Source organism: Orbicella faveolata, unplaced genomic scaffold (assembly GCF_042242905.1).
Source record: "Orbicella faveolata isolate gen_17 unplaced genomic scaffold, um_ofav_v1 contig_2, whole genome shotgun sequence".
Classification (NCBI taxonomy): Eukaryota; Metazoa; Cnidaria; class Anthozoa; order Scleractinia; family Merulinidae; genus Orbicella; species Orbicella faveolata.
Genome location: NW_028301547.1, coordinates 29,631,963 through 29,652,154, shown reverse-complemented (window position 1 = coordinate 29,652,154; position 20,192 = coordinate 29,631,963). Strand labels below are relative to the sequence as shown.

Genomic DNA, 20,192 nt, shown 5'->3' with positions numbered 1-20,192 from the left:
ATATTTGTGTATTTAATTTGTTCATGTAGACAAAAAAGCATTCTGCGAAAAAAAAAGAATCAATAATTAGTTGCTAACTGATGTAAAAGCCTCTTAATTTTTTTTTTTTTCTCTTTTATCATCGCGCAAATGATTCCCTAGGTTCACAACAAGATTTGAGTGCCACTGTTCACGGTCTTGTCTGCTATCTTGTCCCTGGTGCTTGCCTTGCATGTTTCACTCCGGGTTCTTTTGCCTTATGGATCCCCCAGCATTTTGTTAGGATAATCACCCAATGAAAAGCTAGCACCGGTACTCAATGAGAACCCCGGACACTGCGCTCCGATCCACCGCTGACCGCATCCGAGTCTAATGCACAGGCCTTTAGATAACCTGCGTTCATTTCTGTCTTTTTGTCTTTTTTTGAAAGGGGGGGGGGGGGAGGGAGGGGGGAGATATAGGGATGAGATGTAGGGAGCAAGGGTATGATTGCCTTTAGCCCATCTTGTCCTAGCCTCCCACGCAGAAGCTCTTGGGGCTAGGAACGCGTGACGTGCCCACCATATAGGCTCCGATTACCAGCAACCGGCGGGAAAGGAGAGTCGAGAGAGCGGCGGAAATCAAGCCTATATCCACCCAGGAGTCCATTTCCACCACAAAATCCTTCAAACCGAATCAACGGAAAATTCATATTTCACTTTACCACTTCTCCTTTGGCAAGATACGCCATTTGTAATCGGGTGGACAACTGGACTTGAGGGTACCGGGATCCATGATTCCAGTTTTCCAACTTTCCGGTATACGTTTGTATGGCCGTTTGAGTTCCGGTTGCTAGCTCGTTCCCAGATCCTACACTGCAGAGAAACTCGAAGGCGCCGAAATATTACGCTCCTATTGCCGGTCTTTAGAAAATCGAAATCTTGTAAAATATACACATACAAGATAGAAATATGTCGACAACAGACATTCTTTACTTGTCAATGTTACTAGGATCGATTCCATACGGCCATCTTGTGAAAATCTCCGGCACACCTGCCCGTAAACAGCTCCTGTGTACAGCTGCTGGAATCTGCTTGTCAATGGCTTTGGTGGGATTTTGGGGCATTTTGCATTCGTTTGTCACGATTTTAGGCACTTATTTGATAGTTATTTCTCTTGGTCCAAGGTAAGGCTATTCTCTGTTCATTTTGCGAAATGCTGACGTTCACGTGAGACCTAAATGCAAAGAAATTTACTTGATAAATCTATGTAAGCTTGAATTCCGATTTCACATGATTCCGCCATTGCGAGGCATCGTGCTAGAACAAATAGAACCCAAGCTTATCTTAATTTGTACCCCTTACAATAGTAATTAAAATTACACACGTGTTGAATTGTAAGTGAAGATTGATTCAATTAACTTTTAACGATGTCCGAGTAACTGAAATGATATAGATGGTTAAACATAACCCTTACATGCTACTTTGAGCGGAACCACTGATTTCCTCCAACGTAGCATTATCATTGGTGTTTTGTCGGGGAAGGAGAAGGGAGCGGGGGCGGGGGGGGGGGAGGGGAGGGGCAGTCAGTGGGAACCCATGATAACTGAAGATAGCTAAGAGCTTTCTTGTATTTCATCCTCCTACAACCGATTGTAAATATTCTTATTAATAATTAAAAATCTTAGATTTTTGATGAGACTGCTATTTCACAACATGATCATTATTCACAGCTTGAGGTTGGGTTGCCTGTGTCTGTACACCACAAAATGCACATGATGCATTTCAGTGCAAAAATTTTCATCTGTTGGTCAACCAGTTTCATCCAATTTATAATCCTTACCAAAACCTGATATACATTTACACTGCAAATATAGTGTAGACATGTGAAACTCACCTTTAGGTAGATGTCATTTGTTCTTCCTTCATTTTTCTTTTCTAGGCGCTGTGAGTGGGTAGCATTTCTGTATGTGTTTGGTTATTTGTTCTTCTTCCGAACCTGTAGATATTTTGGCTTTGAGAAGCCACCAGAACATAGCAATGCTATTCAACTGTTAGTTACCTTGAGGGTAAGTTTTAAACTTATTCCCAAGGTTATATTTCTGTCAGAGCCAAAAATGAATTTAATTTTAAAAACCATCCCTAAGGCACCTTTGCTAAGCTCTTCAGTTGTTGATTAGTTTAACAATGACCAAAGTAGACCAGGTAAATGTTGAGAAATTTTATGTTTTATGCTATGTTCTTATTCTCTGCCTAAAAGGTCAAAGGTGAAATCTTAGTATAAATTATTACTAATAACTATGTCTGAGAAACAATATTGTGCCAATGGTATCAACAAATTCATGTCTCAGCAAAGATTTTATGTAACAGATGACTGTGAAATTAATCTTTTTAGTTTATTTTCAAGAATTTGACAAGGCCTGCATTGCTACTGGTAACTTAAATGTAGAAAAGTATTACACAGCACTTGGCATGAAGATATGTATTACATTTTGTGAATGAGCACATATGAGACTGAGTAAATGTTGCTTGTAACACCAAAAAAATACATTTGTATCTTCAAGCTGTTTAATGTAATGTTCTATTGTATAATTATATTATATATATATTGCATAATTATTATTATGTAATATTTTTTAGTGTGAGAATGTTATTAGTATTTTTAAATAACATCTGGTTTATGCCTTCTTTCAGTGTTGTACTTTACCGTTTGAAATATTTGACTCTGAGGAAGCCAGCGAGGCATATTCCAAGAAGTCAAAACGACCGTCTTTTTACGAGTTTCTCAGCTATTCTTACTGTTACTGTGGGCTGACAACTGGGCCGTATTATCGCTACAAGACTTTCAAAGACATGATCAATCAAGAACATCCCGCACAGATCTCAACCATCATTCCAGCCATGAGGAATCTAAGGACTTTACCTTTTTTTGGTGTAACCTACCTTGTGTTAAACCATTTCTTTCCAGTCAGCCACATTGCAAGTGATGAGTATGTTAACCACCCCTGGGGGATGGCGTTCCAGCTAGCCTATCTTGTACCAACATTCATTGGGTTTCGGTGGCGATTTTACATAGGCTGGCTCTTAGCTGAGAGTTGCTGTATGACCCTTGGTTTGGGAGCGTATCCATTTCAAACAGATCCTAGAGCTGGATTTGGGCCTACTAAGTCAATACCAGAAGAAAATGGCATAGTTAATACGGGAACTGCTTCGGAGCAAAATGATGAGCCTTATAAAGACACCCACAGGTATAGTAACATGTTTGTAATAACTGGAAGTGAAGGTGAATAACTATTAATAATGATTAAAAGATCAATTTTTAAACAAAGTGCTTGGTTATACAATGTTCAATTGATAGTAAATATAACTAGAAAATGGTATGACAAGGTTCTATTTGTTGTCGCAATGGTTATTTTTGATTTTGATTGTCTTTGATTTTTCATTTTGCCGTTTTATGTTTATTTTATTCAAAACTTATCGAACTGACCTGAAATTTAACAATCACTATATATATACAGTGGCATGTAAGATTACTTATCCATGTCTTAAAAATTTTTAAGTTATTAACTTGGTTCAACTTTATCATGGAGGGAAACAGTTTAACTGGTTTTCAAGGATATCTGGTTTCTCAAGGGACCAGTCATTAAGTGATTTATTATATAGCACAGTGAAGATATTTGAAGATGTGGTTGTCATTCAGCATTCACAGGTAACGGTGCACTGGTACCCTTTGATGTCATAGATTTTGCAATCTTATGTTGTCCATTCGGAGACTTTTTGGTGAAAAGCAGTTTTATTGTCAAATGTTGCGTGACCCCAAAGTAGGCAGTAAAAGGGGTTAAAGCACAGTCGTGCTGTTGGGGAAACAATCCTGCTATATAGCAATACTAATTATGATCCTGTTATCAATCTTCACAGCTTTGAAACCATCCACAATATAAATATCTTTGAGGTGGAGTTTTCACCTTCCATGTCAAACACAATGAAAAACTGGAACTTGTCTGTTCAATGGTGGATTGCTACTTACATTCACAGAAAAGCACCATTTAAGAACAGAAATTTGAGGTAGGCCTCCTTAATGTTTTCAGAATCAATGGTATTTTCAATAAACCTTTTGAAAGTGAGAAATTTCTTTAAAAAAGTTTTGATTTAATTGCTTTTTAAAACTATTTATTCACAGATGTTGCATCTTGATATTATTTACAATCCTGCCTGATCTCAAATGAGATCATCATTTCCTTTTGGTACACTGTTATCTCAGTCTGAGGTGTTATTTTAATTATTATTTTCAAATTCCCTTCATTTTAAAGTTTTGAATATCACAGACTGAAATAGTATCCTAACGGTTACCGTAAGCCTCGAGTTAGAGCCTCCCCTGAAACAAGCACCCCCTTCAAATGAACGCCCCTCATATCGGCCAAAATTAAAAATAAGCATCTCCCCTCGAACAAGCCCCCCTCCCCTCCGCATGTTTTAAGGAAGAGTACTGAGGCATTAAAGGATGTATAAGTTTGGTCATGTTCAATCACAAGCAAGTGATTATCGACTCATTCTACTTCCAGTCACTCGAGGGTGACTGGCACTTCATGCAGCAGAAACCTGAATAAGCCCTTTTGTGTGTCTTTTTGGCTTCTGGCTGCGATAACAGACTTAATATTTTTTCTTAGTCATAAGTATGGCTTCACTGAGTCTTTACTAAATAATAACATTTCTGTTCATCTTTGTAGGATGTTCACTACACTTTTCGTGAGTGCCTTTTGGCATGGTGTTGCTCCGGGATATTACCTCACTTTCTTGTGCGTTCCACTGGTAGTTATTGCTGAGGTGCGAATGGAGAAAGCTATCAAGCCTTACTTATCACCAAAACTCTGTTACTACTACGACTGGCTCAGCTGGTTTTTCCATTACCGCTCCATGGAGTACCTTGGCTGTGGATTTATGCTCCTTCAGCTTGCCCCATGTTGGGCAGCATGGAGGAGTGTTTACTTCATTGGACATATTGTCCTTTTGGCATTTATTATTATTCCATTCTTCATTCCCAAGAAAAATACCAGTGACAAAGAAGCCAGAAAAAAGTTGTCTTGATTACAGCTGTAGTTACACATTGTTTCATTCCAAAGTATATATTAAAAGGGTGCGATATTAGACTACCTTATGGTAAATGGTTACAACAAAGCCGGTTTGGAAAGTCAGCTATTTATTTTCACCTAATTCCTGTATTGTTTTTGAAGTGTATGTGATGTTAAGCTTCGGGACAGAAATGCAAGCAGAAGTGAGGCTACACTGGCTTTTGTTGTTATTGCAGCACGTTGCTGCAAATAATATTATTACTTATATGTTTGATGCCAATCTATGATTGTACATTTGATTCACTGATTTCTCATAATCATACTTGTTATCATTTCATTGGAAGATTTATTTTCCCTTGCTACTAGCTTCATGCAATCACTGCTTGTTGTGGAGGTGTGGTGGCCTCATGGTTAGTGTGCTCGTCTCCGGATTGAGCAGTCCGGGTTCGAGCCCTGGCTGGGGAGTCTGACATTGTGTTGTGTTCTTGGGCAAGACACTTAACTCTCACAGTGCCTCTCTCCACCCAGGTGTATAAATGGGTACCGGCGAACTTAATGCTGGGGGTAACCCTGCGATGGACTAGCATCCCATCCAGGGGGAAGTAGAAATACTCCTAGTCGCTTCATGCTACAGAAACCGGGATAAGCTCCGGCCTGATGGGCCACTTGGCTCGTATGCAGACTTAACCTTTACCGCAGCATGTTGTTGCAAATAGTATTATTACTTATATTTTTGATGCCAATCTATGATTGTACATTTGATTCACTGATTTCTCATAATCATACTTGTTATCATTTCATTGGAAGACTTATTTTCCCTTGCTACTAGCTTCATGCAATCACTGTTTGTTGTGTACAAGTTTATAGCATCTAAAATTACAAATAATCTGATATGACGATGTTGAAAGTGATGATACCAAGCCAAGTGAAGATGAGAAGTCAATCAGAAAAGCGATTTGAAAGAAATTGATGATTATGATGGTGATGATGTTAATGATGATGGTGATGATGATGATGATGATTTGCAACAAAAGAAAATTTTATCAAATGTCTTTGTCATTTATTTTATATTCTATAAGTCAGAAGAAACCAGTAGATGAGATTTAATATAACTTTACACATTTTTGACTACGTAAGTCTACTTTTTCACTCTGGATATCAGTGAGTTATCCTCATGATCCTTTTATAAATGACACAGTTGAACTCAGAAAACTGTGGACACATATGTTACATGGCAAAGGCTGCCCATCCCGCCACAGAGTGCTGGTGCAGGTGCATGTGATCAAGTTAATACAGAGCAAAGTAATACTGTGCTATGCATGGTGCCCTTAAAAAAATAAATAAATAGGTAAGTAAATATTTATGGAAGGTTATTGGGTATATATATATGAAGCAAGGTAAGAGCCTTGAATGATATTAATTATTATTAGGTGTGAGAAAACTAAACCACAGAGTCTGCAAACAGCGACAGTAATGGGTTTGTGTTTTTGAGGTTTGATCACGTGTCCTGAACTTCATTGTGATGGTCAGTACACAACTGACCTTTCAAACTCAAATTGAAATGTTCACTTCTTCTTCTTCTTTTTTTTTTTTTTACAGACAGTTTTGTAGTCCACCTTAATTTTAAAAGAAATTGTACATCTATAATATTAACTTGGAATAAAACCCCAAACAATGAATTGTTTTTCACAACCAGAGTTGTGGAACCAAAGCATGTTTTACATGGCAAGAGGAAACGTTCTAGCCTTGACGTGTATGTATAACTCAAAATGTTGGATCTGTCTCATCCTGATCACTCACATTTTGATGAATATAAAACAGAGATTTCATGGCTAAATTATTATTATAATTTTCTACCAATAATGTAATGAATTTGTTTATAAGTAACTTGTAAGATGTTGTTTTGAGATATTTTATTCAATATTTTTTCTGATGTCAATTCAAATTCTCCCTACAATTCAATACATTTGCTTAGAATGCCATTTAGGCATTATAAACAAATTTTAAATAACTCATTTCTTAATATATTTGTATATAACTATTTTTAGGCATCTATTGTATATTACATATTTACATAGATTATATAATCCTATTTTTTTTATATATACAATTTTGAGTTCACGCACACGTTTTAACGAGCACTTGCACTCCTAGGTGTCGTGTGGTTAAATAAAGTATTGATTGATTGATTGATTGATTGATTAGGAAGGTTTGGAAGAACATTTTAGCAGATTTTAGTGCTTGACCTTAGCATCTTTTCATTTCATCTTCTAACAACTGAACAAATCGGTTTAATTTGTTACCGTAAAATGTCCACACACAATTTTAGGAGTAAGTTTTAAAGATTAAAGATAATGGCCAAAAGAAAAAAAAAATATCGTGCACTGGCCGGGAATCGAACCCGGGCCTCCCGCGTGGCAGGCGAGAATTCTACCACTGAACCACCAGTGCAGGTTATGAGGTAAAGAGGTGAAATCGTAATATTTATCATGTTTAAAAAAAAGGTTGGCCGTAAGAAATTTCTTTATTGTGTCTTGATGCCCTGTATCTTTCTCGCTAGTGAATTTTATTGAAGGAGATAAGGTATTAACAACCGTGACGTAGACAGTTTGAAAATTTGAGAAAATTTTAAAACAACTTTAGTCGACGCTGACACGTGGACTGTAAAAATTAGCATACATCGGAGGGTATTGCTGTTTATTAACAACCGCAGACCAATTGAATAATTTTTGGAGTTTTTCAGAACCGGCTTATGATTTGTATCTGAAGTTCGAAAGATTTCAGTATTTTAAGACACTAAAGGAGGTTCAAATGATACCGGACTACAATCCTGTTACTCAAGCTCTTCTGGGAACTTTATTTACCTGGGCAGTAACAGCGCTGGGGTCAGCGCTGGTGTTTGTTTTCAACAGTGGTCAGGTAACATTTTAGGGTAGCGGATGGTAGCGCAGTGTTTGCTCACTTGCTCTCCGTAAAAGCAGTACTTCATATTATTTCTCTGCAATAATTTTTACTATTTTACGTATGTAACTTTCTGTTACGATCTCTAGAGAAAGATTTTAGATGCAAGCTTGGGATTCGCCGCTGGGGTAAGAAATGTAAATTGTATTTGTTAATTCAGCTTACACCTAACCTTAAATATAATTTATTATTATAGCTAGCATTTTCCTAGCATTAAGCATGTATTTAGTAAGTACTCAAGCTTTCAACTCTTTTAATCACATGGCAAAAATGGCAAAAATCGCCATAAATCTTTTTCTTTTGGTTTTTGTAATTTCTGAAGTTTATCACTGAAGACAGTCCCTCTTGGCTGATTGTTTGCTTTTTTCTCCTCACCTATCTTCTTGAAAATTTATTGCTGTAGTAAAAAGAAATAAGATACTAGTCACTATTGGAATATTTTGGAATTTGGCAACTGTTACTGTCTGCTTTTGGTATCACTAATTTAATCTCAGTATTATTTAATTATTTAGGATTCTTGAAAGTGCCAAACCAGGTTTTCTTTTAAGTGCAACTTTTGTTATGTTGTGGCATAGTATGATATTGCCAATTTCCTCATCCTTATTAACAGTAAAGTATGTCCAATACTTACCAATAGTTTCCACAAGTGGTGCAAATTAAGATAATAGGATTGTTCAAGGTGCAAAATGAGGGTTTTCTAAACTTTTTGCATGTGGGTACTTTCCGGTACTATAAAACTGAATGCATAATTTTATGTACAACTGATGAAAGTGTATATCATTAATTAGGGTTCCAAATGGTTTAAAAAACGTGATGTGTGATGAGGGTAAACATTAGTGTGAGATGCATGAAAAGCTTGGCTAAAAGACATCTATGATTCATGAATTTATGCCAAAAAAAGCTTTGTTAAAAGCTGCCAAAAATATAAGTGGCGCATTAATTTTGTTGAAATTTGTGCATGAATGAGATCACAATCCTTGCCCCCTTTCCTACCCTCATTAGGTGAGGCACCTATAAACTCATATACAGGTAGATAATTATTTTTAAGGAACTCTGTGTAACTGGCAAAACTGCATCTCATTAGGGGAATAGTCAACTCATGTGTCTTTTTTTCACCAGCCCCATGACTTGCATGAGTCTGATACCTGTTGGCAAATCCTCTTTGTAATAATAGCTGGTTTTCACATGACGTCACCAAAATTCGAACTACAAAACTATTGATCTTCCTGAGATTTTACTTAAATGATGTATAAGAGCAGCTGAAAAATACGGATGGGCATACGGATGGGCACCAGCATGGCGTCTCCATACAAATCTCTATAAATTTGGGTAAAAAATTTCTCCGCATATCTCGCATAAGAAAAATTACTGTGACCAGAATTATGGCGAGAGTCTTTGCATATTTACCTTCTTTCATTTCCCAGATTCTGGACTTTATCTATTGACCGGTTTTGATTTTTATTTTGATCTATTTTGAATTACGTGACACTGAAAACCAGCAATTGTGCTCAAAAACTGAACCACCCGTAACAGTTGTTCACTGGATGTATGACTAAATCTAAGTTGCAGCCATTTACTAGCCCTGTTTCTAATGATTGTACTAAAAAACTACAAAAGTCCATAACAGTAAAATTATTTTATAATTATAGTATTTTATTGTAGGTCATGCTGGCCGCATCTTATTGGTCTTTGCTTGCTCCAGCTATTGAGATGGCAGAGATATCTGGAAGTTATGGAAAGGATGGCAAGTTTGCCTTCATTCCGGTGTCTGTAGGGTTTGTTCTCGGAGCAGTGTTTGTCTATGGAGCTGACAAGCTTATGCCATTTCTGGTAAATTTCAAGTCTGGATAATTTGTTGTGCATAAATACTTGTTATGAGATAATAAGAAAGTAAATTTCAGCACGATAATACTAACCCCTTACTAAACAAGCATGAGGGCTGTACTGGGGAATATTGGCCCAAGGTCATTGCAGTATGGACCAAGCACAGCAAGGTTCTACAAAAACAACTGAGGGCTAATATTCCCCAAGCAAGCTAGGTTAGTAAGCAGTTATTGTATGGCACTCCATTGAAGGTGCAAATTTTGAATTTATCAGCTTTCAAAAACAAAAAATATACAGCTTGTGACCATTTCCATGGAAACAGTCTATATGGCAAAATCCCAAACAAGAAGAACCAATCAGAATAATTCTTGGATTTACCACAAGACTACCTTGCCATATAATAAAGAATTATATTTTTTTATATCATAACAAGCATAATGTTCGTAGACAAGTTTGTTTTATTCACATTTGGACCAAAATGCTTAAATATAAGTTTGTTGTCTTTTTTAGGGTGTAGAATCGTCTAACATAACTGATGCCATTACTGGTGACTTCCAGAATGGAAGTGCATGCAAAGAAAAGGAATTAAGAGAGGACATACAACACACTGAAGTCTCCATAACTAACTTCTCATACAGTAGAGATACATCACAGCTAACGCAGAGAAAGAGAGAGAATTTATACACAAGTAAACAAGAAGTTGATCAGGAAGGGCAAAAATCAAGAGAGCAGCATGCCAGCTGGAGAAGAATACTTTTACTAATTATTGCAATTACTGTTCACAATATTCCAGGTAAAATGCTAAATGTATTATGTTGTGGCAGTCATTAATTAATAATAAGTGCGAGGTGGAGACACAGTGGTCTGAAGGTTGGTATGCTTGACTACGGATCGAGCGCTAGCTCTAGGTTGGAGCCCTGGCCGGGGACATTGTGTTGTGTTCTCAGGCAAGACACTCAACCCTAGCTCACAGTGCCTCTCTCCACCCAGGTGTATAAATTAGTACTGGCGAATTTAATGCTGGAGGTAACCCTGTGATGGACTAGCATCCCATCCAGGGAAAAGTAAAAATTTTCCTAGTCGTTTCATGCTACAGAAACTGGCAGGGATAAGCTCCAGCCTAATGAACCACTTGGCTTTTCTGCAGACTTTACATATCTAAGTGCAAGGCACAGTAACATCAGAGTTTGATCAATGGATTCCAGTTCAAGAGTAGTGGGAAGAAATTTGGTCAGGGTCATTGTCAGTAAGGTGGATTAAGTTTGGCATTCAAACAAAATTGAACACCGAACTCTGTAGCTGAATTAAAAGTTAATCTACCTAAAATGCTTTTCATTCTCTTCTTGACAGAGGGACTAGCAGTTGGGGTAGGATTTGGTGCTATAGGAAAAACAGCTTCTGCAACTTTTGAAAATGCCAGGTATATCATGTTGTTCAATTGGACTGACATTCTGACCTACATGTATATATTTAATTTAAGTGAAAGTCTATTTTATACATTTATTATAAATAACCACATGTTTCAGTCACTTTGTGTATTTTAACAAGTGTTCATAATAATAATTTGTTGTTGTCTACTCTTTCCAGAAATCTAGCGATAGGTATTGGAATTCAAAACTTTCCCGAAGGGCTTGCTGTCAGTCTCCCTCTTCGAGGAGCAGGATTTTCCTCATGGAAGAGTTTTTGGTATGTATGCTGTTTGTTTCTTGTTTACAATAGAATCATTGTAGTTGTTATTACCATGGCTTTGTAGCTTACTGTCACATGCTTTGCCTTGTCATCACAGATGATCTTTAAGGTGATGTCTCACAAGCTGATTTTTAACATCAACTTTTAACCCCCAGTTTTAAATCCATGTTACACAAGAGAGCTTTTAACACAACTTTGTTGCGGCGAAGGTATGTTGTGATCAGCAACAGTATGTGACGCAACTTTGCTGATTTTAACGTCAATTTTTAACCCCCAATTTTAAATCCATGTTACACAAGACAGCTTTTAACGTACATGTAACTTTGTTGCAGCAAGGGTATGTTGTGGTCAGCAACAGTATGTTACACACTTGCTGATTTTTAATGTCAACTTTTTAACCCCCCATTTTTAATCCATGTTACACAAGACAGCTTTTAACACAACTTTGTTGTGGTGAATGTATGTCATGGTCAGCAACAGTATGTTACACAAACTGGTTTTTAACTCAACATTGTATATACACTTTTTAAATTTGGGCAACAATGTTGCAGGTTTTTGAATTGCTCTCAAAAAACCTGCAATGTGTCCACAACAAATTGCTGTGTTTAAAAGTCACCCTGTGCACTATGCCACAAAAGTTCAATTTTTAATGCAACAATATGCAGTTCCAGGAAATATCCATACTCCCTCACAAAAGGGATAGGAATTTCCTGGGGGTTGGGGGGGGGGGGGGGGGGGGGGAGTAAGACCAAAACATTTAAAGAAATTTATGAAGCTTAATTGGAATTTCCAAAGGGGAAAGGGTCTGGAACCAAACAATGTTGCATTGAAAATCGGCATTTAAAATCAAGTGGTGTAACATCACCTTAAGTAGAAATTTGATCCAATTTTCTTCAAGGTATGGTCAACTCAGTGGTATGGTAGAGCCAATTGCTGGACTGTTTGGTGCTTTTGCAGTCGTGGTGAGGATTCTTCTAAATTGACAATGATGCCAATTTGATTTCGACATACAAATACACTGTACTCAATGTTTGGCTCTGCACATAATTTTGTTTTAGACATAGACATAGGGTACATAGACATAGTTTACCTTACTTGGATAACACACTTAGCTATGGTAACAGTGCGTCCCATAAACTTGTTAAGCAGAGTCTACAGGATGCACCAGCTACAGTTGTAGTTTACAGGTGTGTTAAGAAAACAAAATAAGTAAGTACTGTAAAGGAGATTTTGATTGTTGATACGTTTATCATCAATACAACACTGTCCTTTTGAAAAAGATTCCTGTCATTATTCTCAGCATTCAGACCTGACCTTATTTAAATGTTTTGATGAGAAATGTGTGTATGAAGTCTGTTGGGCAGCTTATAAGGCTGAATGTTTTGTCACTGTTGAGAAGGGATCACTTGTAGTACAGGATAGTCCTGTGAACTGTTCAACATTCCCACCCATTATCCCAGGGGCAGATCCTGGATTTTTCGTAGGAGGGGGTGCACCACTAAGGAATGGCATAACTGACTGGTGAGGTAATCAATTTTAAAAGCGAATATGTCATCTCAAGTGGGGGGAGGGGGGGAGGGATGTGCACCCCCTGCACCCTCCCCTAGATCCCCAACATTTATCACTGATATAGCTACCCAGTGGCCATTCCATGTAACAAAGGTTTCTTTAAAACTCCAGGTTGCTGAGCCCCTGTTACCGTATGCTTTGGCATTTGCCGCTGGTGCAATGATTTATGTTGTAGTAGATGATATCATACCAGAGGCACAGACAAGGTTTGATATCATTGTGATATTTACTGCAGTATTCACTAATCATGACTGTAAATTTGATTTTTATGATCTTATTATACATGTAGTTATATTATTTGAGTAAATATTTGGTTAAACTAGTTTTGGTCTTATCTGTGATATGCTCTCTTTTATAAAGTATAGGACTGGTCCTTCTATCAAAATTGTTTAGAAAATAGCCAAAGAAAATTAGCATGCTGATTGGTTAAAATCATGTTTCTATTTATCAATTAGATTACAAGCTTGAGTTTTCTATCACGCATAGAAATCGAGAGCGAATAAATATCTAATTGTTTTAGTATAAATCTACTAGTCGTTCAAAACTTTAGCTAAATCCTCTTCACATAAACTTTGAAAATGCAACAAGAGCACACTGCTATGATACTCATTGTCTGCTAAACAATTACATTATGAGCTCAAGATTTCTATCTTGTGATAGTTGACGAGGGCACAGCCCGAGTTAGCTATCACAAATAGAAATCGAATAATCTAATTGTTTTAGTATAAATCTACTAGCCGTTCAAAACTTTAATTAAATCCTCTTCACAGACATTTCATAAACGCCAAGAAGCGGCCTTCATTTTGTTAACAAGGGCAGACTGCTACGCTACTCACTATCTATCACAGAATAGATAGTAAGTAGCGCAGCCAATCAGCGAATCAGAGAACGGCATTTGTGATAGAATGCTAGTAGATTTATACTAAAACAGAAATAGATAGTGAATAGCGTAGCCAATCAGAGAACGGCATTCGTGATAAAACCAAACCTCTCTTTGAAGTAAACTTTTTTATTTTTTCTTTCAGTGGTAATGGTCGTTTGGCTTCCTGTACAACTATTGTTGGTTTTGTTGTCATGATGTCACTGGACGTAGGACTTGGATGAGAACAGTCTAGCTTAATTCATATTTTATCAATTATGGCCTGTTGGAGCAGTAATTTAACTCAGGATATGGATTTGAACTACCTGCAGGATAATATGCCCTGCAGTAAGGAGGGTTTTGTACAAAACACCGGGTTACAAAGTACACTATGATGGAAAGAAGACGATGAAGGAGGAGGACTGGAGTCTCTGTCATGTCAGACTTTCTCCACAATCCACCGCACGAAAAAAGTTGGCGGCTGTACATTCTACCACAATACCTTGCGAACCTAACACAGCCTGTAAGGCACAAAGAAAGCCCAATTTTTACAATATCTGTCCCTGTACGAAGGACATTCTTTACGCTAGGTTTGAAGATTTTGTAACTCTTCTGTACGTTTTTACGAACGTTGTTATTTTTTGCGTGCGCTCAGAATTATGGGTAAATGTACCAATCGTCATCTTTTTTCCTACAGAGGATTGCTGAAGCTTCCTATTGTTAGTGCACGCTGGTTCTATGTATCATAGCGTAGTCCCGCAGAAAACGCAGCTTTTTCAAGTTCTAATTAAATCTTCTCGATGTAATTTATTTAGTTCTAGTCACAGATTCACAAGGACTAAAGCAGCTACGTCACGGTTTTGCGCATCTTGAAAATTTTAGCCTAAACTTTTCAAGTTCGTCGTTTTTAATCCGTGTTAATCTTCTCCATCTTTAACCATCCTTGTTAATTTATGGTTTATTGTTATCTCTTTAGTATTTTTCTATCTTAGTAAACTACTATTTTCAGGTTTTGTGCAAGTTAAAGGTAATTTTGTAAGTGGCCAAAATAACTCAAAATACCGTGACTGAGCTCCTTTAAAGAAGACTACAGAAAACATTCAGAACATTTTTTTGCATGAAATCACGGTAAAATAAGTGAAGCGAGTTTCCTCGTAGTAACAGAAAACTCTTTGAAAACACCCATAATCTACGAAACGTGTGCACTGTAACTAACAAAAGGAACTTCCGATGTTAAGTTGTGCGCGAAAATATCGTATCAGCTACTCGCACTATAAGAGTTATTTCGTATAGTCGTTATCGCATATTCAGGAGTGGAGAGAAGTCTCAATTTTACAGTGGCTTTATAACTGAGAGCCTTTTGCACCGGAATTGTAGGGGCTCGAGATTTAAATCCTCTAGAAACTTTATTTAATACGCCTACTCGCTTCGGAGTGTACATTTGTAAATCTCCCAAGATGTCCCCTTCTTGGAATGTTTCTTCCACTTTGGCTTTGCGTGGCTCATTTCTTACAGTCTATACCATAATTTACTTTGTTAGAACTATATCCACATGTTTTCAGGAAAATCTCTCCATGGCGTAGAATTCTGAAATTACCCAAAGTAACACTTAAAAACTTATTTGTCATTCATGAACCTTTGCAGTGAATTGCGTGTTGCTGGGAATCTCAACGAACATAAGATAATTTCAAAAATTGGACTGGTTTAATCTCGGTGTAACTCTGTACCATTTCGACAAATTAACAAATGGTAGCTTATTTTGATTTAAAAAATTTCTAAAGCCACCAATATTTCTGGATAGGGCGTTAGATGACAGATTTTTGTATTATAATTTGTTATCTCGCTACTGTAGTATTTAATTAGGAACATTTGTCATTATGGGATAAAAAGAAAGAAAAACAAGAGAATAGTTGTAGTCCAAATTTACGGAATTTTAGGGTGTAGTTTGCTAGCGTTCTTGTCAGGAGGGTGGATTGTTCTAAAATCGTATAATAAACGACACACTATATGAATAGTGTTTATATTTATTGAGGTTGCAAAGCTTTAATAACCAGCAATTTTGGTACAAACTTGTTGGAATAAATTTGCCGTCAATTTTATGACAGTCACTTTGATTTGCATCTTGTCTTTTTTCCACGGGCGATAACATGAGATGGATGCACCTTTATTACGATTAGAATTGAGTCCTGTCAACTGGTCTTACATGGGTTTCAAATAGTCTCCTTGAAAGAAGTGTATGACGAGCAAACATCTATTTACGCCTTTCCAGCCCCCCGCGAGGGGGGGGGGGAGACTCCCATAAAAAGGACGGGGTGCCCCTTGGAAATCTTGAAAAAAACCCTAATAGGCACGAAGATTCTGTTTTGTGAGCGTGGCTTGAAATGTTATTCATCCCTAAGAGGTACCAATTCCAGGAGATGGGCTCCTGCCAATTCTAAAACAACACATTATCTCCTGTCATATTTTTTGGGCTCAACACCCTAAAAGGTACTGCAAAAACTCCCGCTGTGGACCGTTTGAGGCTGAATACCCCAAGAGATACCAAAACTGCCCTTTCAACCCGTAAAAGGTACGACGACCACCCCCGTCCGAGCTCGAGTCCTCCGCCGGGGGGGTGTTGAGAAGAATGAAATGACTGTAACCCTGAATGGCGCGTTTCATACTAGAGACACATAATCCGTCTGGATAATGCGTTTGCAGTTCTGTTCCTCACTGTGGGAACGGAACAAGCTATTAGTCTTCCCGAGCCTTCAGTTTGTCCTTTAAGACATACAAAAGCAGATAGTTTGCCTTGACGAATGAGCTAGTATGGCCATCTTATACTGAGGCAGCGTCCACCACGGCTGAGGAATTTGAAAACGCAGCTTTTTATCTTCGGTTAAGTCTACTATCCACACTCCGTCGTGAAAACGGAGCTTTTCGAAAACGCTCTTCAAACCAGAAGAAGCTGTGGCCTGAAAGCATTTTGAAAACAGAGCTTTTCGAAAAAGATGGCGTCACGATAATCATTTGACTGTTTTCCACAAAGACAAATCCAAAATGAGCTGTGATTGTCGTCTTTTTAATTTCCTCCGGAGTAGTCTGGACGGAAAGCATTCGATGAGTTTTCAGAGTGAAACTCTGAAAAGGTGTAGTGCGGGCGGGGCCTTGTTAGCCGCTACTCGGTTCAACCAAGGAAAGGTTTACCAAGGGGACTATCCGCTTAGCCAAGTTCATCTCTTGGTTTGTCGCTCAAGGTGCGATACTAAATTTGTCCTCAAAAACATCAAAAACCTCAAAACTAAGTAACAGCCAAAGAGAATACAGCGAGAATAAATAAGCGTAGGCGACAAGCGACGAAGGTGTCGACTACGGTTCACTTTACACGAAGTGTCACATGATCACACCATGTACATTTTGTACTGCTGGCTCAATTTAATCAAAAATGGCGGACCGTAGACCGCAGGCAAGCGAAGGGGTATGAAACTGAGCTGAAGTATGTGTTAACAGACAAAGTGTTCGTCTTCGACCAGTCATGGCTTAGGACCAATTGGCTCTTACTTAAAGAATGATCTTTCGACGCCTGATACTCGGCGATGCTTGTTCACGAGCGTCTAAACAACATCGGAGAGCCAGTCTTCAAAGGTTCTTATTTTCGGGAGATGGACTACCCTCTCTTCAGTAGAATTTCAGAAATCTTGCTGCAAGTGGAAAGTTCAAGCTACGCACGCAGAGTAGCGTTGGTGGTTCTCCTGGTTTTTGCAGGTTTTCTTTTGAATGCAATACTTGGACGATTGTTGGAGAAGATACGGCGAATGGTCCTTCGAAGAATGTTTGATGTTGCCGGTGCCGGCGACGAAGGCGAGATTGTATTTGGGTTAGATTTGGCTTTTGGATTGGCCAATTTAACTTGTACTGCTTTGCTGGCTTGGGAAATACACCATATTTGCACATGGATATTACAGACTGATCGTGAGCCGTCGTAAGCTCATTTATAGGTCAGTAGCAGATACCAGGTTCGATGCTTGACAGCTTTCCAAATTAAAGACATGGTTGATCATGATCTTTCGTATATTCACTTGAAGCTGTCCAAATTGTTGCACTGAAATAGCTGGATAAAGGAAGAATTTGAAGAGCTTTCAAAAATACTGATGGGGATGTTAGAGTAAACTTCATCCAAGTATGGCGTGACCTGTCAAAACAAACAAAAAGGTATCTATGACAGCGAAAAAAAACAATGTACGGGACTTTATTCAGGGGTTAAAAAATAAAATACCAAAAACAAAAAAACACCATGAAAGGGAGTTAAAAGAAGTGGACCCTATGTAAACAAATTCCCTAAAGTATACTAAATGCTCCAAATAACATACATGTAACTGAAGGGACAGTTTTAATTTAACACTTTTATAGGAAATGTCTGAGGTAAACTCTACTGTGGACATTTCATCTTAGAAATCACGATTTCATAAAGGATAAAGAATCTGGGTAATGCCATCATTACCTTATTAGGTTGTCAGATACTTGCAAAGTTTTTAAAGAGCTTTAATAGTAAGAAATTTTTTTCATGTACTAAGTACCAAGAAAAAAACTTCTTGCAAGAAACTTTAACAGTGACAATATTATTAGCGGAGCTCTGGCAGCCCAAAGGGCCACCAAGCAGAGCCCCGTACTCATATAGGAGAGAAAAGAAAACCCATGAGTTGATTTTCCCATGGTTATCATGGCTAGCGGTATTGCTCGTGGGCATAGACACACGACGGCGATGGTGACAGAGTTGCACAACATGGCGGCCATACTCCAAATAATAGGTTGACAAAGGCATGCAGCCGTTTACCGTTTACCGTTTACTTCTTTGATATTGGACATCCATGTTATGATCAATTGACACCTTTCAAAACAAGGTATCTGCTGACCAGTAAAATCACATGACCATATCGTGGGCTCAAGTTTACAGCTCATTGAGGTCATGTGCTTCTTTGAAAATGACTGCTGACTAAGTGCTGGTTTCAATTGGATTGCAGGCTCATGTCAGGTTAACTTGTTGAAAACAGGGCAACGCTAACCCAGGATTTAAAGTTAACCAAATTATAACTTTTTCTTCTATACGAATGTTTTTTGCTACTTTGTTTTGTGTATATGGTGATTATTAAAACTCACAGCGGAAGGCCAAACAATATACAGAAAACTTCACTGCAAAGTTACAAAACTCAAACCAAATCTACCTTTTCCTGGGTTAATCGGGCTCTGAACAACCCAGCCCAGGAGCTACACTTTTAGGTTGGCCTAAATCTACATATTAACTTGTTACAATATCATTGTATGGTATACTAGAAAATGGAAAACTTGCTAAAAAGAAATGGACTTTTTCGCTCAATTTGTTCACTAGTATATTAGGGGTAACCCAAAAACTCTGACCCCTGGTCCGCGGACCCCCACTACGGACCCGGTCCACGGACTACCTATGGACCAGTCCACGGACTCCCCCTACGGACTCCCTCTACGGACCACCCCCAAAAATATAATAAAAATAATAAATAACTATTTCAGTTATGGGTTGTCTAATAGATTACTCGTGACAGCGAAATTGTGAACATTACATTGTGCAAATGTAACAGACCTTGATTCAGGCTTGGGTGCAATTTAAATCATTACACATTGCCATTTCCTTTGCTGTGGCCATAAAGCATATGAAAGACGCATATGGGGAAGCCTCCGGGAAGCCTCAAAATTTGTGTTTTTTCTCTTCTGCCATTTTGTTCAGCCCATTCTCCTGTGGGTTCTTGAACTCGTTCCAGGCTTCATTTATTATTATTACACTATTTTATGGTGGTCCATAGAGGGTGTCCCGTAGGGGTAGTCCATGGACCGGTCTGTAGGGTAGTCCACGGACCCAGTCCGTTGTGGGGGTCCACGGACTGGGGATCAGTGTTTTTGGGTTACCCAGTATATTAGAACTACTAGTAATACTAGTAAATGGCAAACTGGGAGAAAAGAAATTAGGAAGCTTAAGCAATGACGACAGCAACAGCGAAGATGACATCTAGTCAAAAATGAATTTATATTTTACCAGCAAAATTCGCAATTGCCTAGATTTGTTCAGTTTACCAGTGGCTCTAAAATGTGCTCAGGCTAAATATGCATTGCCAGCATTCAATTCCAAATGGAAATGCGAAAAATTAGCCATCCTCGTTCGCATTCCTTTGACTACACAGAACTTGGTCATTTTACGTTGTTGTTTTGCAGAGGACAGTAAAGAAATGTATAGGGCATGTGCACAGCTATTGT

At 38.1% G+C, this 20,192-nt stretch overlaps 2 protein-coding genes and 1 non-coding gene across 5 annotated transcripts; 2 read left to right on the top strand and 1 right to left on the bottom strand.

Annotated features, from left to right (window-relative positions):
* Positions 1-839: 839 nt before the first annotated feature.
* LOC110063996 (membrane-bound acylglycerophosphatidylinositol O-acyltransferase mboat7-like) lies at positions 840-7,401 on the top strand. Its single transcript, XM_020770999.2, has 5 exons — positions 840-1,144; positions 1,900-2,026; positions 2,652-3,205; positions 3,876-4,022; positions 4,685-7,401. The coding sequence occupies exons 1-5, from the start codon at positions 930-932 to the stop codon at positions 5,040-5,042; spliced, it is 1,401 nt and encodes a 466-aa protein (XP_020626658.2). The 5' UTR covers positions 840-929; the 3' UTR covers positions 5,043-7,401.
* A 5-nt stretch (positions 7,402-7,406) lies between these two features.
* On the bottom strand, positions 7,407-7,477 carry Trnag-gcc (transfer RNA glycine (anticodon GCC)). Its single transcript has one exon. It is a non-coding gene; the product is annotated as a tRNA-Gly (tRNA).
* A 250-nt stretch (positions 7,478-7,727) lies between these two features.
* LOC110063986 (zinc transporter ZIP11-like) lies at positions 7,728-16,042 on the top strand. Of its 3 annotated transcripts, none has more exons than XM_020770987.2 (9): positions 7,742-7,945; positions 8,077-8,115; positions 9,650-9,817; positions 10,322-10,604; positions 11,162-11,231; positions 11,399-11,497; positions 12,399-12,462; positions 13,181-13,275; positions 14,095-16,042. In XM_020770987.2, the coding sequence occupies exons 1-9, from the start codon at positions 7,838-7,840 to the stop codon at positions 14,171-14,173; spliced, it is 1,005 nt and encodes a 334-aa protein (XP_020626646.1). In that variant the 5' UTR covers positions 7,742-7,837; the 3' UTR covers positions 14,174-16,042. The 3 variants fall into 3 exon arrangements, with proteins under 3 accessions (XP_089146871.1, XP_020626646.1, XP_020626648.1); XM_020770989.2 differs by having other exon boundaries at positions 7,930-7,945; positions 9,637-9,817; XM_089290745.1 differs by lacking the exons at positions 12,399-12,462; positions 13,181-13,275; positions 14,095-16,042 and adding an exon at positions 11,656-12,197 and having other exon boundaries at positions 7,728-7,945.
* Positions 16,043-20,192: the final 4,150 nt, after the last annotated feature.

Coding starts and splice junctions, on each gene's coding strand:
- LOC110063986 (XM_020770987.2), top strand. CDS start 7,838: ATGATACCGGACTACAATCCTGTTACTCAAGCTCTTCTGGGAACTTTA. Junction 7,946..8,076: donor TTGTTTTCAACAGTGGTCAG/GTAACATTTTAG, acceptor TACGATCTCTAG/AGAAAGATTTTAGATGCAAG. Junction 13,276..14,094: donor ATACCAGAGGCACAGACAAG/GTTTGATATCAT, acceptor TTTTTCTTTCAG/TGGTAATGGTCGTTTGGCTT.
- LOC110063996 (XM_020770999.2), top strand. CDS start 930: ATGTCGACAACAGACATTCTTTACTTGTCAATGTTACTAGGATCGATT. Junction 2,027..2,651: donor AACTGTTAGTTACCTTGAGG/GTAAGTTTTAAA, acceptor GCCTTCTTTCAG/TGTTGTACTTTACCGTTTGA. Junction 3,206..3,875: donor CCTTATAAAGACACCCACAG/GTATAGTAACAT, acceptor CAATCTTCACAG/CTTTGAAACCATCCACAATA.